The following is a 20,577-nucleotide window of genomic DNA, read 5'->3' as shown; positions in this document are numbered from 1 at the left end:
GGCTCTCCAGAGGGTGGTGCAGTCTGCACAACGCATCACCGAGGGCAAACTACCTGCCCTCCATGACACTTACAGAATCCGGTGTCACAGGAAGGCCAAAATGATAATCAAGGACAACAACCACCCAGGCCACTGCCTGTTCACCCCACTACCATCCAGAAGTCAAGGTCAGTACAGGTGCATCAAAGCTGGGACCGAGAGATTGAAAAAATAGCTTCTATCTCAAGGCCATCAGACTGCTAAACAGCAATCACTAACTCAGAGAGGCTGCTGTCTACATTGAGACCCAATCACTGGCCAAATGACTCACTAGTCACTTTAAACAATGCCACTTTAATAATGTTTACTTATCTTACATTACTCAACTCATATGTACATGCATATACTGCATTTTATACCATCTATTGCACCTTGCCTATGCCACTTGTCCATCGCTCATCCATATATTTTATGTACATATTCTCATTCACCCCTTTAGATTTGTGTGTGTTAGGTAGTCGTGGTGAATTTGTTAGATTACTTGTTAGATATTACTGCACTGTCGGAACTAGAAGCACAAGCATTTCACTACACTCGCATTAACATCTTCTAACCATGTGTATGTGACCAATAACATTTGATTTGATTTGACAAGGTACTGATGCAGTCAGAGTGAGGGTGTGACTGTCACTGACAAGGTAATGACACAGTCAGAGTGTGGGTGTCACTGACAAGGTAATGACGCAGTCAGAGTGTGGGTGTCACTGACAAGGTAATGACGCAGTCAGAGTGTGGGTGTCACTGTCACTGACAAGGTGAACTTTACCTCTGACTCCCTGCATGTGAAGCAGCATTGTTATGACTGAGGTGTTATCCAATTATTTGTTTATTTGAATGATTATCAACTCATTATTGACGCACACTTTATTGGTATTGGACACGGTAAACAACAACCATCTTTTTGTTTCGGTTCAAATGTGAACATATGAGGAGACAGTTAGACTTGGGGTCGTAGGTATCACACATCTCAGAGGAGCGCAGATCAAAGATCAGGTGTCCCTCCTCCCGTCCATGTCATCTTATGCACTGTGATCTAAAAGGTAAGACTGGTCCTAAATCCGCACTCCTACTCTGAGATGCTTGACACACACAAACGCTCATCCATATATTTATATTCATATATTCTTATTCCTTTACTTAGATTAGGTATTCGTTGTGGAATTGTTAGATATTACTTGTTAGATATTACTGCACTGTCGGAACTAGAAGCACAAGCGTTTCGCTACACTCGCAATAACATCTGCTAACCATGTGTTTGTGACCAATAAGATTTGAATTGATTTGACCCTTTAGTCTACTACGTAATGCAAAAAGCAGAGAATAGCTTATATCCAGCTGTGTCCATCTGACAGCACACTGGGCCACTGTTGAAAGGTGTGATCAACACACATGGTGACTATAGCTAAACAGCCAGACAGTAGGCTACAGTGCCGTGCCATTCTCCCACAGCTCATCTCTGCTGAAGAACAAGGCTATACAACAGGCTCTGTGATGTATGATGACAGATGTAGCATCACAGAGTGGTGTATGATCACAGCATGCATGCTCTCTGATGTGCCGTGAATATTATGCAGGCATTTGATTTGAATGCATAAATCACAGGGTAATAATACCAGGGTAAATGCTTACACATAGATGTCAGTCTGGGGAAAAGCAAAAATGCATTTTGAGACAAGAATTGTCAAGGCATTCTGCATTGAGTTGATATAACTAGTATTAAATATTCATATATTATATGTCATTTAAGTGAGGGGTTCATTTTGTCTTCATATCATCATGTGCTGAATGGTCATATTATTCACTAAACTGATGAGGAAGGGGAGCTCTATCATCAATCACATTATGGAAATGAAGTGCACGAGCCGCAGCCAGCAGTGTGCCTCTTAAACCGCAGTGCTGCGCGAGCGTGATAGGGGCTTGAACAATAAATACAGTCCGGTCGGTAGATGGCGGTAACACAGGAAACCTGATCTGTCAGGTTCACTAGAAGTCGGTCTCAGTTTGCAGCATTTGCAAAGGAGGCAGCGGAGCCGAGCAGTTGAAGGACATCAAATGAAACACGGGAGCGCTTTACAGCGGGTCCTCTTGAGTTTTGCGCGTAGCCTGTGTGCTCCGAGCCTGGAGACAGTACGTTTTAGTGAAAATCATGGAAGATAAATCAAATTCGTTCTCCAGCAACAAAGAAGGGGAGAAAGCAGATGGGAATAATGTATTTCAAAGGCAAGACTCGATACAGAAGAATAATATGGGGAGCCAGAACATGAAAGGAGGGGACCATGGAAACTCGGTGGGCTTCAAGGGGGACCGGGAGGAAGCCTTGGTCGGGTTCGACGATATAGACGGGTCCGGAAACCGACATGGCTTTATGCAGCGGCAATTTGGAGCGATGATGCAGCCCGGCGTCAATAAGTTCTCCCTGCGAATGTTCGGCAGTCAGAAAGCCGTTGAGAAAGAGCAAGAAAGGGTCCAGACGGCTGGATACTGGATCATTCATCCCTATAGCGATTTTAGGTAAGGAGCGGAAAGTCATCTTCTCAGCTTTTTACCCATGCCGTCACCCACAGAGCCAGGTCCGCAAGACACCACATCCACTCTGTCATCAGTGCGCGTTACGCATCGCCCAAAGCAGAGGCTAATCATGTTTCTGTATTGAGGCAATTATAGAGGCATTGATTGTTTTACCTATTGAATTCTGATTATATTCATATTTTCCATTGCAAGGTTTTCATTATTCTAATGTGGAAGACAGAAATAAACGAATCCACGAAATGTCCTTGGGAAAAGGATGGTGAATGTCACGAGTTAATAAATACACAAATGCTGATTGTTCACACAACAATACACCACTAAGGCATTATTGCTTGTGGCATATGCGGTTCTATAATAGCCTAAGCGACGTTACCTGTGTTTAACATGACAGTAATGTAGGAACATCAAGGATGAAAACATATCGTTGTAGCTCCTGCCTGCAATGATGAAACGAAGAGGATCATTGAGGATGGCCTCTGGATAGAAAAATACATATGCGGTAAATTTGATCGAGAAACGACCACAGAGAGAGAGGGGGGGAGAGAGAGAGAGAGATAGAGAGAATTAAACATTGGTTATCCGCATCAAAATGAACAGGTGAATAACAAGGGAAGGCATGAATTCAAACACCCGGCATTTGAACAGTTAAACGGAGCCCGCCTGTAAAACCGTGAATAATGTACAGAAAATAGAATGCAAAATGCTCTGACGTGGGATACACGTCCATCAAACATAAATCCAAGGAGAACTGCGCAGGAATAAACATGATGGAATTTGCCTATTTGTTTTTAGGGAGCTATAAACCCATTACAACGATCCCTTGTATGATAAAGCTGATTGGTTTATTTGTTTAAGGACTTAAATTGGATAAAGTTTGAGATAAGTGGTTAATGGGCTTGTGTAGGCATTACGTCATACATTTTTGTATTATTTCTTTGCAACTATTGCTGTGCATGGATCATCACGCGTACACTGACTGACTGTCTCACAGACATTTTTTCTGACTGCATAGAACCGACCTAATACTGCGCATTGACATTAATAACAGAATGAGCCTGATTGAATGCTGCAAATAGATATATCATTCTTATTTTGGTAAATGTAAGTCAGTAGAATGTTGTTTGAGAGAATGAATGAATCTTCACATCGCCTGACAAGGTAAAATGATACCTAGTGGCCAAATGGAAGCTTTCATAATCTGCCTCGTTTGTTCAGTAACAGCCCAGCTTTATATTGTGTGTTGTTTAAACATTGCAGTGTCATTTCAAGATATATATTTATATATATATATATATATATATATACACTCATCTACACTTCCTGAACATTGACGTGTATATAAATGCACTGCTATGATGTCAGATCCAAGTGCTCCCATATCCAACAGGCTACGTTTTGTATTCACAAATCAAACACGGCATAGTTGGTTGTGCTTTGCATCCGTGTCCCCTGCTAGAGTTGGATGGACGGCGAGGTGACTCCCCTTTGTTCCAGTCAGTTGCGAGCTGGGACTTCATGTTGACTCGGCTGAGTTTAACTCGTCGCTGTCCATGTTGATGAAATGCAACTCTGTACTGTGCGGACCTGATATAGCCCATCGCCTTCTCAAATAATCTACAGCATTAATAATAACCTAATACTAATCTAATAATCTAGTAGTGTGTTGGAATTTTATGGTGACTCGGTTAAATCTAACTCGTCGCTGTCCATGGTGCTGACATGCTACTCTGCACTGTGGAGACTGGAGATAACTGCTGCTATTTTACTACTACACAAATTATGCTGTTTAGGAGCAGGGGTGAAGGAGATGACATTTCTTCCCGGTACGAGCCTTTAAAAAAAAAATGTATGGACCAAATCATATAATTACATATATAATCCCTATTCATTTAGTCAGATCTCTATGGATCTAATATTACAGACTTGTCAAATAGTTTTTAAGCCTAATTTAGGCCTAGATATTTTTCTGCTTATAATTACCGACATTTGGTAGGGTATTTGTTAGTCAAGTTGTCTATAATTAGATACATGCGGCTTCTCTTCTGTCATTACTTGATGCTTGTCTAGAATACAAAATTACGCCTTGCTCACCAGAATAATGTCATACATAAATTGACGGAGGGAGGATGTTTAAGGAGCAGGGAGGTTTTCCGTGCAAAATTTCCAAATTTCATCAGTTTGAACAGTTTTAGGGAAACGAAAAGTTGGGAAAATGATCCAACATGTTTCTGGTAGTATTTCAGTTCGTCTTGGATGAATAGGTTATGTGGTTGAAAACTAAATATACCCGTTTTTATGTTGCTGAAAGAAATGATATAATAATATGGTCCCTAAACGCGTATCCGCATTCTCTCAAGATGCTGAAAGAAATTATTCATATTTCTCTAATTCTGTTCCCGAGACTAAATTAACATTCCACAAGTTTTTAAGTCTATTCACGTATTTGTCATGCGACAGACATGCGGTAATGATAACTAGTGTAATAGCCTACACATTTCTTGTAATCTATGTTTTAATTATTGTGATTGGCGCATGTTTAACCGGTATGGCGTATCCCAACTATTTATTTTGCTGGTATACTCCATACCGGACCCAAACCAGCTTAGGCTACTTTCAACCCTGATTATGAGATATTTTGTGATTCAATTTTTTTTTTTAAACACTGTCCACAGCTTTAGGACACCCCTTATCTTCTCATATTAATATTGTCTGTCACCAAAATAAAAACTCACATGTTATTGTCGTTTGAATGGTAGGATAAACACATTCCTTGCGTTGGAAATAGGGCGGGGTCACAGTGGTCGGTCATATTCCAGAACGGTGTGTCATTAGATTGTAGAAAGAAGGTTAGCCAGGATTAGAACTACTACATGTCAGTCAATGAGCTTACTTTAGGCTACAGCAGGCAGGCCCCACAACAATTATGTAACATGATCAACCTGTTCTGGAATAGCAGACACACAGGGCATATTTGCACCAATCAGGTGATATACATGACCGCTTATTAACGTAACTGTCTCATTAATAGAGATCATTTTAAAGATTCAAGCCTGTAAAGTTATAAAATGAGTGCAATTTTTGACTAGCTTCAATGTATTGGCTACAATTTATTAGAATCTTTGCTTGCACTTGACTAAAGAGAATACAAATACCTTGTTTTGTACCAAGATGATTGAATGGAAACCTTGACTCCCTTTTACAATGTCCTCAAATGGTCACCTCCCTTGTCACATGACAGGGGTTCAGCAGTTTGCTCCATAGCCTTGCCTCATTCGTGACACCTTCCACTGGGCTCTACATCACAGTGATGTGTTATCTTGTCAATGTAAAGAGAGAAGGCCATAAACAATGCCAGCGCAGAGATCTTCCTTCTTGACCCTGGCTTATATAATTGAGTGGCTATTCTACACCAATGCTGTAAGCCTACTCTGTATTCCTGGCTCCAATTCAGAATTGTATGGATATTCTATACCTGGCTACACTGCTATTCTATTCCTTGCTACACTTCTATTCTATTCCTGGCTACACTTCTATTCTATACCTGGCTACACTTCTATTCTATTCCTGGCTACACTTCTATTCTATACCTGGCTACACTTCTATTCTATACCTGGCTACACTTCTATTCTATAGCTGGCTACACTGCTATTCTATACCTGGCTACACTTCTATTCTATACCTGGCTACACTTCTATTCTATACCTGGCTACACTTCTATTCTATACCTGGCTACACTTCTATTCTATTCCTGGCTACACTTCTATTCTATAGCTGGCTACACTTCTATTCTATACCTGGCTACACTTCTATTCTATACCTGGCAACACTTATATTCTATACCTGGCTATACTTATATTCTATACCTGGCTACACTTCTATTCTATAGCTGGCTACACTTCTATTCTATACCCGGCTACACTTCTATTCTATACCTGGCTACACTTCTATTCTATACCTGGCTACACTTCTATTCTACACCTGGCTACACTTCTATTCTATACCTGGCAACACTTCTATTCTACACCTGGCTACACTTCTATTCTATACCTGGCAACACTTCTATTCTATACCTGGCTACACTTCTATTCTATACCTGGCTATACTTCTATTCTATACCTGGCAACACTTATATTCTATACCTGGCTATACTTCTATTCTATACCTGGCTACACTTCTATTCTATAGCTGGCTACACTTCTATTCTATACCTGGCTACACTTCTATTCTATACCTGGCTACACTTCTATTCTATACCTGGCTACACTTCTATTCTATACCTGGCTACACTTCTATTCTATACCTGGCTATACTTCTATTCTATACCTGGCTACACTTCTATTCTATAGCTGGCTACACTTCTATTCTATACCTGGCTACACTTCTATTCTATACCTGGCTACACTTCTATCCTATACTTGGCTAAGCTGCTATTCTTTTTAAACTAAAGCAAATATGTTTTATTGTCATGTACACCGGATGTGTTGGATATCAAATGAAATCAAATCCAACTTTATTTGTCACATTAGCCGAATACAACAAGTGTTGACCTTACTGTGAAATGCTGACTCACAAGGCCTTAACTAACAGTGCAGTTCAAGAAGAAGAAAATATTTACCAAGTAGACTAAAGTAAAAAAAAGTATAAAAGTAACACAATAAAATAACAATAACGAGGCTAAATACAGGGGGTACTGGTACCGAGTCAGTGTGCTGGGGAACAGGTTAGAGGTCATTTGTAGGTAGGTAGGGGTGAAGTGACTATGCATAGAAGATAAACAGCGAGTAGCAGCAGTGGACAAGACAAATGGGGGGGGGGGGGGGGGGTCAATGTAAATAGTCCGCTGGCCATTTGATTAATTGTTCAGCAATCTTCTGGCTTGGGGGTAGAAGCTGTTAAGGAGCCTTTTGGTCTTAGACTTGGCGCTCCGGTACCGCTTCCCGTGCAGTAGCAGAGAAAACAGTCTATGACTTGGGTGACTGGAGTCTCTGACAATTTTTTGGGTTTCCTCTGACACTGCTTATTATATAGGTCCTGGATGGCAGGATGGCAAGGGTGCTCTTGTTGTTTGGCTCAAATCCTCCTGTCTTTAATCGCTTCAAAGTTAAACCCTTTCTTCTTTTTTTTCATCAGATCATTTCAAGGGATTTGTCTTTGTTGTTATTCAATTTCTCTGCTGTGTTCCCAGAATTAGACTGATGTACTGTCTGGCTACTGCATCATTTAAACATGTAATCGGATGGAGCCCCTCTCTAGTACATGTTAGTCATTTAGCTGACACTCTTATCCAGAGAGACTTACAGGAGCAATTAGGGTGAAGTGCCTTGCTCAAGGGCACATCAACAGATTTTCTCACTTTGTCGGCTCGGGGATTCAACCTTTTTGGTTATTTGGCCCGACGCTCTAACCACTAGGTTACCTTTCACCTGTCCTACTGTAGTTGGGTTTCCAATAGGTTTTTATGGTTCACAACACGAAAATGAGTGCCTTGTTTTTTTGTTGCAGGCTTTCAGTGGTACTGTTTTTGGGGACATAAGACCCAGTTTATTTTGTGACTTTATAATGAAAAAAGGCAGCCACAACAGTCTATCAATGGTTTCCAAATATGTTTTACGACCACAACAACAATGTGACATTATAATGAAAAAGAAAGCAACAACAGTCCACCCATGAATGACAGACAACACCGTTCACAACTGCTTTGTATAGCTTCAAAATGCATCTGGAACTTAATCTCCAACACATTCTTAATACTGAGGCTGCTGAAAGATTAATGGCTGGTTAGTAATATTAATTATTTATAGATTTCAGAAAGGGTCTCATGCTTGGCCTGTTGTAGACTAACGTTAGTTCTTTTGGAGAATACGCTTCTGTCTTCTTTCTTTCATTTAGCATGACCAGATCCAGATATCATGGCCATGTCCAGATAGCACCATGTCCAGATAGCACCATGTCCAGATAGCATGACCATATCCAGATAGCACCATGTACAGATAGCATGACCATATCCAGATAGCACCATGTACAGATAGCATGACCATGTCCAGATAGCATGACCATGTCCAGATAGCATGGCCATGTACAGATAGCATGACCATGTCCAGATAGCATGACCATGTCCAGATAGCACCATGTGCAGATAGCATGACCATGTCCAGATAGCATGACCATGTCCAGAAAAGACCATGTCCAGATAGCATGACCATGTACAGATTGCACCATGTCCAAATAGCATGACAATGTCCAGATAGCACCATGTCCAGATAGCACCATGTCCAGATAGCATGACCATATCCAGATAGCACCATGTACAGATAGCATGACCATATCCAGATAGCATGACCATGTCCAGATAGCATGACCATGTCCAGATAGCATGACCATGTCCAGATAGCATGGCCATGTACAGATAGCATGACCATGTCCAGATAGCATGACCATGTCCAGATAGCACCATGTGCAGATAGCATGACCATGTCCAGATAGCATGACCATGTCCAGAAAAGACCATGTCCAGATAGCATGACCATGTACAGATTGCACCATGTCCAAATAGCATGACAATGTCCAGATAGCACCATGTCCAGATATCATGACCATGTCCAGATATCATGACCATGTCCAGATAGCATGACCATGTCAAGATAGCACCATGTCCAGATAGCATGACCGTGTCCAGAGAGCATGACCATGTTCAGATAGCATGACCATGTTCAGATAGCACCATGTCCAGATAGAACAATGTCCAGATAGCACCATGTCCAGATAGCACCATGTGCAGAGAGCACCATGTCCAGATAGCATGACTTGGTCCAGATAGCACCATGTCCAGATATCACCATGTCCAGATAGCACCATGTCCAGATAGCATGACAATGTCCAGATATCATGACCATGTCCAGATAGCACCATGTCCAGATAGCACCATGTCCAGATAGCATGACTTGGTCCAGATAGCACCATGTCCAGATAGCACCATGTCCAGATAGCACCATGTCCAGATAGCATGACCATGTCCAGATAGCATGACCATGTCCAGATATCATGACCATGTCCAGATAGCACCATGCCCAGATAGCACCATGCCAAGATAGCATGACCATTTCAGAGAACATGACCATGTCCAGATAGCATAACCATGTACAGATGGCACCATGTCCAAATAGCATTACCATGTCCAGATAGCATAATCATGTACAGATGGCACCATGTCCAGATAGCATGACCATGTCCAGATAGCATAACCATGTACAGATGGCACCATGTCCAAATAACATGACCATCTCCAGATAGCATGACCATGTACAGATAGCACCATGTCCAGATAGCATGACAATGTCCAGATAGCATGACCATGTCCAGATTGCATGACTATGTCTTGATGGCAGCATGTCCACATAGCACCATGTCCAGATAGCACCATGTCCAGATAGCACCATGCCCAGATAGCATGACCATATCCTGATAGCACCATATCCAGATAGCATGACCATATCCTGATAGCACCATGTCCAGATAGCACCATGCCCAGATAGCATGACCATATCCTGATAGCACCATATCCAGATAGCATGACCATTTCCTGATAGCATGACAATGTCCAGATAGCATGACCTGTCCTGATTGCATGACTTTATCCAGATAGCACCATGCCCAGAAAACCTGACCATGTCCAGATAGCATGACAATGTCCAGATAGCATGACAATGTCCAGATAGCACCAAGTCCAGATAGCATGACCTATATTGATATTACCATGCCCAGATAGCATGACCATGTCCAGATAGCACCATATCCAGATAGCATGACCATGTCCAGATAGCACCATATCCAGATAGCACCATGTCCAGATAACATGACAATATCCTGATAGCATGACAATGTCCAGATAGCACCAAGTCCAGATAGCATGACCTGTCCTGATAGCACCATGCCCAGATAGCATGACCATGTCCAGATAGCACCATGTCCAGATAGCATGACCATGTCCAGATAGAACCATATCCAGATAGCATGACCATGTCCAGATAGCATCATATCCAGATAGCACCATGTCCAGATAGCATGACCATGTCCAGATGGCACCATGTCCAGATAGCATGACCATGTCCAGATAGCACCATATCCAGATAGCACCATGTCCAGATAGCATGGCAATGTCCAGATAGCACCATGTCCAGATAGCACCATGTCCAAATAGCATGACCATGTCCAGATAGCATAACCATGTACAGATGGCACCATGTCCAAATAGCATGACCATGTCCAGATAGCATGACCATGTCCAGATAGCACCATGTCCAGGTAACACCATGTCCTGATAGCACCATGTCCAGATAGCACCATGCCCAGATAGCATGATCATGTCCAGAAAGCATGACCATCTCCAGATAGCATGGCCATGTACAGATAGCACCATGTCCAGATAGCATGACAATGTCCAGATAGCATGACCATGTCCAGATTGCATGACTATGTCTTGATGGCAGCATGTCCACATAGCACCATGTCCAGATAGCACCATGTCCAGATAGCACCATGCCCAGATAGCATGACCATGTCCAGATAGCACCATGTCCAGATAGCATGACCATGTCCAGATAGAACCATATCCAGATAGCATGACCATGTCCAGATAGCATCATATCCAGATAGCACCATGTCCAGATAGCATGACCATGTCCAGATGGCACCATGTCCAGATAGCATGACCATATCCTGATAGCACCATATCCAGATAGCATGACCATATCCTGATAGCACCATATCCAGATAGCATGACCATTTCCAGATAGCATGACAATGTCCAGATAGCATGACAATGTCCAGATAGCACCAAGTCCAGATAGCATGACCTGTCCTGATAGCACCATGCCCAGATAGCATGACCATGTCCAGATAGCACCATATCCAGATAGCATCATATCCAGATAGCATGACCATGTCCAGATAGCACCATATCCAGATAGCACCATGTCCAGATAACATGACCATATCCTGATAGCACCATATCCAGATAGCATGACCATTTCCAGATAGCATGACCATATCCTGATAGCATGACCATGTCCTGATAGCAACATGTCCAGAAAGCATGACCGTATCCAGATAGCATGACCATGTCCTGATAGCATGACCATGTCCAGATAGCACCATGTCCAGATAGCATGACCATATCCAGATAGCACCATGTCCAGATAGCACGACCATGTCCTGATAGCACCATGTCCAGATAGCATGACCATATCCAGATAGCATGACCATGTCCAGATAGCACCATGTCCAGATATCATGACCATATCCAGATAGCACCATGTCCAGATATCATGACAATGTACAGATAGGATGACCATTTCAAGATAGCATGACCATTTCAAGATAGCATGACCATTTACAGATAGCACCATGCCCAGATAGCACCATGTCCAGATATCATGGCCATGTCCAGATAGCACCATGTCCAGATAGCATAACAATGTTCGGATATCATGACCAAGTCCAGATAGCAGCATGTCCAGATTGCATGACCATGTCCAGATAGCATGACCATGTCCAGATAGCATGACCATGTCCAGATAGCATGACCATGTCCAGATAGCATGACCATGTCCAGATTGCATGGCCATGTCCAGATAGCACCATGTCCAGATAGCACCATGACCAGATAGCATGACCATGTCCAGATAGCACCATGTCCAGATAGCATGACCATGTCCAGATAGCATGACCATGTCCAGATAGCATGACCATGTCCAGATAGCATGACCATATCCAGATAGCATGACCATGTCCAGATATCATGACCATATCCTGATAGCATGACCATGTCCTGATAGCAACATGTCCAGAAAGCATGACCGTATCCAGATAGCATGACCATGTCCTGTTAGCATGACCATGTCCAGATAGCACCATGTCCAGATAGCATGACCATATCCAGATAGCACCATGTCCAGATAGCACGACCATGTCCTGATAGCACCATGTCCAGATAGCATGACCATATCCAGATAGCATGACCATGTCCAGATAGCACCATGTCCAGATATCATGACCATATCCAGATAGCACCATGTCCAGATATCATGACAATGTCCAGATAGCATGACCATGTCCAGATAGCATGACCATATCCAGATAGCATGACCATGTCCAGATATCATGACCATATCCTGATAGCATGACCATGTCCTGATAGCAACATGTCCAGAAAGCATGACCGTATCCAGATAGCATGACCATGTCCTGATAGCATGACCATGTCCAGATAGCACCATGTCCAGATAGCATGACCATATCCAGATAGCACCATGTCCAGATAGCACGACCATGTCCTGATAGCACCATGTCCAGATAGCATGACCATATCCAGATAGCATGACCATGTCCAGATAGCACCATGTCCAGATATCATGACCATATCCAGATAGCACCATGTCCAGATATCATGACAATGTACAGATAGGATGACCATTTCCAGATAGCATGACCATGTCCAGATAGCACCATGTCCAGATATCATGACCATATCCAGATAGCACCATGTCCAGATATCATGACAATGTACAGATAGGATGACCATTTCAAGATAGCATGACCATTTCAAGATAGCATGACCATTTACAGATAGCACCATGCCCAGATAGCACCATGTCCAGATATCATGACCATGTCCAGATATCATGACCATGTCCAGATATCATGACCATGTCCAGATAGCACCATGTCCAGATAGCATGACAATGTTCGGATATCATGACCAAGTCCAGATAGCACCATGTCCAGATTGCATGACCATGTCCAGATAGCATGACCATGTCCAGATAGCATGACCATGTCCAGATAGCATGACCATGTCCAGATAGCATGACCATGTCCAGATTGCATGGCCATGTCCAGATAGCACCATGTCCAGATAGCACCATGACCAGATAGCATGACCATGTCCAGATAGCACCATGTCCAGATAGCATGACCATGTCCAGATAGCATGACCATGTCCAGATAGCATGACCATGTCCAGATAGCATGATCATATCCAGATAGCATGACCATGTCCAGATAGCATGACCATGACCAGATAGCATGACCATGTCCAGATAGCACCATGTCCAGATAGCATGACCATGTCCAGATAGCATGACCATGTCCAGATAGCATGACCATATCCAGATAGCATGACCATGTCCAGATAGCATGACCATGTCCAGATAGCATGACCATGTCCAGATAGCATGACCATATCCAGATAGCATGACCATGTCCAGATATCATGACCATATCCTGATAGCATGACCATGTCCTGATAGCAACATGTCCAGAAAGCATGACCGTATCCAGATAGCATGACCATGTCCTGATAGCATGACCATGTCCAGATAGCACCATGTCCAGATAGCATGACCATATCCAGATAGCACCATTTCCAGATAGCACGACCATGTCCTGATAGCACCATGTCCAGATAGCATGACCATATCCAGATAGCATGACCATGTCCAGATAGCACCATGTCCAGATATCATGACCATATCCAGATAGCACCATGTCCAGATATCATGACAATGTACAGATAGGATGACCATTTCAAGATAGCATGACCATTTCAAGATAGCATGACCATTTACAGATAGCACCATGCCCAGATAGCACCATGTCCAGATATCATGACCATGTCCAGATATCATGACCATGTCCTGATAGCACCATGTCCAGATAGCATGACAATGTTCGGATATCATGACCAAGTCCAGATAGCACCATGTCCAGATTGCATGACCATGTCCAGATAGCATGACCATGTTCAGATAGCACCATGTCCAGATAGCATGACAATGTCCAGATAGTATGACCATGTCCAGATAGCATGACCATGTCCAGATAGCATGACCATGTCCAGATAACATGACCATGTCCAGATAGCACCATGTCCAGATAGCACCATGTCCAGATAGTATGACCATGTCCAGATAACATGACCATGTCCAGATAGCACCATGTCCAGATAGGATGACCATGTCCAGACAGCATGACCATGTCCTGATAGCACCATGTCCAGATATCATGACAATGTACTGATAGGATGACCATTTCAAGATAGCATGACTATTTCAAGATATCATGACCATTTACAGATAGCACCATGTCCAGATAACATGACCATGTCCAGATAGCACCATGTCCAGATAGCACCATGTCCAGATATCATGACCATGTCCAGATAGCACCATGTCCAGATAGCATGACAATGTTCGGATATCATGACCATGTCCAGATAGCACCATGTCCAGATTGCATGACCATGTCCAGATAGCATGACCATGTCCAGATAGCATGACCATGTCCAGATTGCATGACCATGTCCAGATAGCACCATGTCCAGATAGCATGACCATATCCAGATAGCATGACCATGTCCAGATATCATGACCATGTCCAAATAGCATGACCATGTCCAGATAGCACCATGCCCAGATAGCATGACCATATCCTGATAGCATGACCATGTCCTGATAGCAACATGTCCAGAAAGCATGACCGTATCCAGATAGCATGACCATGTCCTGATAGCATGACCATGTCCAGATAGCACCATGTCCAGATAGCATGACCATATCCAGATAGCACCATGTCCAGATAGCACGACCATGTCCTGATAGCATGACCATGTCCAGATATCACCATGTCCAGATAGCATGACCATATCCAGATAGCACCATGTCCAGATATCATGACAATGTACAGATAGGATGACCATTTCAAGATAGCATGACCATTTCAAGATAGCATGACCATTTACAGATAGCACCATGCCCAGATAGCACCATGTCCAGATATCATGACCATGTCCAGATATCATGACCATGTCCAGATAGCACCATGTCCAGATAGCATGACAATGTTCGGATATCATGACCAAGTCCAGATAGCACCATGTCCAGATTGCATGACCATGTCCAGATAGCATGACCATGTCCAGATAGCACCATGTCCAGATAGCATGACCATGTCCAGATAGCATGACCATATCCAGATAGCATGACCATATCCAGATAGCATGACCATGTCCAGATAGCACCATGTCCAGATAGCATGACCATATCCAGATAGCACCATGTCCAGATAGCACGACCATGTCCTGATAGCACCATGTCCAGATTGCACCATGCCCAGATAGCATGACCATATCCAGATAGCATGACCTTGTCCTGATAGCACCATGTCCAGATAGCATGACCATATCCAGATAGCATGACCATATCCAGATAGCATGACCATGTCCTGATAGCACCATGTCCAGATAGCATGACCATATCCAGATAGCATGACCATGTCCAGATAGCACCATGTCCAGATAGCATGACCATATCCAGATAGCACCATGTCCAGATATCATGACCATGTCCAGATAGTATGACCATGTCCAGATAGCATGACCATGTCCTGATAGCACCATGTCCAGATATCATGACAATGTACAGATAGCATGACCATGTCCAGATAGTATGACCATGTCCAGATATCATGACCATGTCCAGATAGCATGACCATGTCCAGATTGCATGGCCATGTCCAGATAGCATGACCATGTCCAGATAGCACCATGTCCAGATAGCATGACCATGCCCAGATAGCATGACCATATCTAGATAGCATGACCATGTCCAGATAGCATGACCATGTCCAGATATCATGACCATGTCCAGATAGCATGACCATGTCCAGATAGCATGACCATGTCCAGATAGCACCATGCCCAGATAGCAGGACCATGCCCAGATAGCATGACCATGTCCAGACTGCATGGCCATGTCCAGATAGCATGACCATGTCCAGATAGCACCATGTCCAGATAGCATGACCATGCCCAGATAGCATGACCATGTCCAGATATTATGACCATGTCCAGATAGCACCATGTCCAGATAGCATGACCATATCCTGATAGCATGACCATATCCAGATAGCATGACCATGTCCAGATAGCACCATGTCCAGATAGCATGACCATATCCAGATAGCACCATGTCCAGATAGCATGACCATATCCTGATAGCATGACCATATCCAGATAGCATGACCATGTCCAGATAGCATGACCATGTCCAGATAGCACCATGTCCAGATAGCATGACCATGTCCAGATATCATGACCATGTCCAGATAGCACCATGTCCAGATAGCATGACCATATCCAGATAGCACCATGTCCAGATAGCAAGACCATGTCTTGATAGCACCATGTCCAGATAGCATGACCATATCCAGATATCATGACCATGTCCAGATAGCACCATGTCCAGATAGCATGACAATGTTCGGATATCATGACCAAGTCCAGATAGCACCATATCCAGATTGCATGACCATGTCCAGATAGCATGACCATGTCCAGATAGCATGACCATGTCCAGATTGCATGGCCATGTCCAGATAGCATGACCATGTCCAGATTTCATGACCATGTCCAGATAGCATGACCATGTCCAGATAGCATGAACATATCCAGATAGCATGACCATATCCAGATAGCATGACCATATCCAGATAGCATGACCATGTCCAGATATCATGACCATGTCCAGATAGCACCATGTCCAGATAGCGTCATGCCCAGATAGCATGACCATATCCTGATAGCATGACCATGTCCTGATAGCAACATGTCCAGATAGCATGACCATGTCCAGATAGTATGACCATGTCCAGATATTATGACCATGTCCAGATAGCACCATGTCCAGATAGCATGACCATATCCTGATAGCATGACCATATCCAGATAGCATGACCATGTCCAGATAGCATGACCATGTCCAGATATCATGACCATGTCCAGATAGCACCATGTCCAGATAGCAAGACCATGTCTTGATAGCACCATGTCCAGATAGCATGACCATATCCAGATATCATGACCATGTCCAGATAGCACCATGTCCAGATAGCATGACAATGTTCGGATATCATGACCAAGTCCAGATAGCACCATATCCAGATTGCATGACCATGTCCAGATAGCATGACCATGTCCAGATAGCATGACCATGTCCAGAATGCATGGCCATGTCCAGATAGCATGACCATGTCCAGATTTCATGACCATGTCCAGATAGCATGACCATGTCCAGATAGCATGAACATATCCAGATAGCATGACCATATCCAGATAGCATGACCATATCCAGATAGCATGACCATGTCCAGATAGCATGACCATATCCTGATAGCATGACCATGTCCTGATAGCAACATGTCCAGATAGCATGACCATGTCCAGATAGTATGACCATGTCCAGATATCATGACCATGTCCAGATAGCATGACCATGTCCAGATTGCATGGCCATGTCCAGATAGCATGACCATGTCCAGATAGCACCATGTCCAGATAGCATGACCATATCCTGATAGCATGACCATATCCAGATAGCATGACCATGTCCAGATATCATGACCATGTCCAGATAGCACCATGTCCAGATAGCATGACCATGTCCAGATAGCATGACCATGTCCAGATATCATGACCATGTCCAGATAGCACCATGTCCAGATAGCATGACCATATCCAGATAGCACCATGTCCAGATAGCATGACCATGTCTTGATAGCACCATGTCCAGATAGCATGACCATATCCAGATATCATGACCATGTCCAGATAGCACCATGTCCAGATAGCATGACAATGTTCGGATATCATGACCAAGTCCAGATAGCACCATATCCAGATTGCATGACCATGTCCAGATTGCATGGCCATGTCCAGATAGCATGACCATGTCCAGATTTCATGACCATGTCCAGATAGCATGACCATGTCCAGATAGCATGAACATATCCAGATAGCATGACCATATCCAGATAGCATGACCATATCCAGATAGCATGACCATGTCCAGATATCATGACCATGTCCAGATAGCACCATGTCCAGATAGCACCATGCCCAGATAGCATGACCATATCCTGATAGCATGACCATGTCCTGATAGCAACATGTCCAGAAAGCATGACCATATCAAGATAGCATGACCATGTCCTGATAGCACCATTTCCAGATAGCATGACCATATCCAGATAGCATGACCATATCCAGATAGCACCATGTTCAGATAGCACGACCATGTCCTGATAGCACCATGTCCAGATTGCACCATGCCCAGATAGCATGACCATATCCAGATAGCATGACCATATCCAGATAGCATGACCATATCCAGATAGCACCATGTCCAGATAGCATGAATAGCATGACCATGTCCTGATAGCAATATGTCCAGATAGAATTACCATATCCAGATAGCATGACCATATCCAGATTTTATGACCATGTGCAGATAGCACCATGTCCAGATAGCATGACCATATCCAGATAGCACCATGTCCAGATAGCATGACCATGTCCAGATTGCATGACTTTATCCAGATAGACCATGTCCAGATAGCATGACCATGTGCAGATAGCACCATGTCCAGATAGCATGACCAAGTCTAGATAGCAACATTTCCAGATAGCATGACCATGTACAGATAGCATGACCATTTCCAGATAGCATGACCATGTCCAGATAGCACCATGTCCAGATAGCAACATTTCCAGATAGCATGACCATGTCCAGATAGCAACATTTCCAGATATCATGACTAAGTCCAGATAGCACCATGTCCAGATAACATGACCATGTCCAGATAGCATGACCATTTCCAGATAGCATGACAATGTCCAAATAGCACCATGTCCAGATAACATGACCATGTCCAGATAGCATGACCATTTCCAGAAAGCATGACCATGTCCAGATAGCATGACCATTTCCAGATAGCATGACCATATCCTGATAGCATGACCATGTCCAGACAGCACCATATCCAGATAGCATGACCATGTCCAGATAGCATGACCATGTCCTGATAGCACCATGTCCTGATAGCACCATGTCCAGATAGCATGACCATATCCAGATAGTATGACCATATCCAGATTGTATGACCATGTGCAGATAGCATGACCATATCCAGATAGCACCATGTCCAGATAGCATGACCATGTCCAGATAGCACCATATCCAGATAGCATGACCATATCCAGAAAGCATAACCATGTCCAGATTGCATGACTTTATCCAGATAGACCATGTCCAGATAGCATGACCATGTGCAGATAGCAACATTTCCAGATAGCATGACCATGTCCAGATATCATGACTATGTCCAGATAGCACCATGTCCTGATAGTATGACCATTTCCAGATAGCATGACAATGTCCAAATAGCACCATGTCCAGATAACATGACCATGTCCAGATAGCATGACCATGTCCAGATAGCATGACCATGTCCAGATAGCATGACCATTTCCAGATGGCATGACCATGTCCAGATTGCATGACTTTATCCAGATAGACCATGTCCAGATAGCATGACCATGTCCAGATAGCACCATATCCAGATACCATGACTTTATCCAGGTAGACCATGTCCAGATAGTATGACCATTTCCAGATAGCATGACCATGTCCAGATAGCATGACTTTATCCAGATAGACCATGTCCAGATAGCATGACCATTTCCAGATAGCATGACCATTTCCAGATAGCATGACCATGTCCAGATATCATGACTATGTCCAGATAGCACCACGTCCAGATAGTATGACCATTTCCAGATAGCATGACAATGTCCAAATAGCACCATGTCCAGATAACATGACCATGTCCAGATAGCATGACCATTTCCAGATAGCATGACCATGTCCAGATAGCATGACCATATCCAGATAGCATGACCATGTCCAGATAGCACCATGTCCAGATAGCATGACCATGTCCAGATAGCACCATGTCCAGATAGCATGACCATGTCCAGATAGCATGACCATGTCCAGATAGCATGACCATGTCCAGATAGCATGACCATGTCCAGATAGCATTACCATGTCCAGATAGCATGACCATGTCCAGATAGCATGACCATGTCCAGATAGCATGACCATGTCCAGATAGCAT

General features: G+C 43.4%; 1 protein-coding gene across 1 annotated transcript in view; it reads left to right on the top strand.

Moving 5' to 3' along the window:
- The first annotated feature begins 2,069 nt into the window (after positions 1–2,069).
- Positions 2,070–20,577, top strand: part of LOC139422691 (potassium/sodium hyperpolarization-activated cyclic nucleotide-gated channel 1) — a 159,919-nt gene continuing 141,411 nt past the window's right edge. The window contains exon 1 of the mRNA XM_071173904.1: positions 2,070–2,550. Within this exon, the coding sequence (XP_071030005.1) occupies positions 2,186–2,550 (365 nt within the window). The 5' untranslated portion in view covers positions 2,070–2,185. The remainder of the gene's footprint in view (positions 2,551–20,577) is intronic.

The sequence above is a fragment of the Oncorhynchus clarkii genome, chromosome 12, assembly GCF_045791955.1.
Source record: "Oncorhynchus clarkii lewisi isolate Uvic-CL-2024 chromosome 12, UVic_Ocla_1.0, whole genome shotgun sequence".
Lineage (NCBI taxonomy): Eukaryota > Metazoa > Chordata > Actinopteri > Salmoniformes > Salmonidae > Oncorhynchus > Oncorhynchus clarkii.
This window is presented reverse-complemented; position numbering and strand designations above follow the sequence as displayed.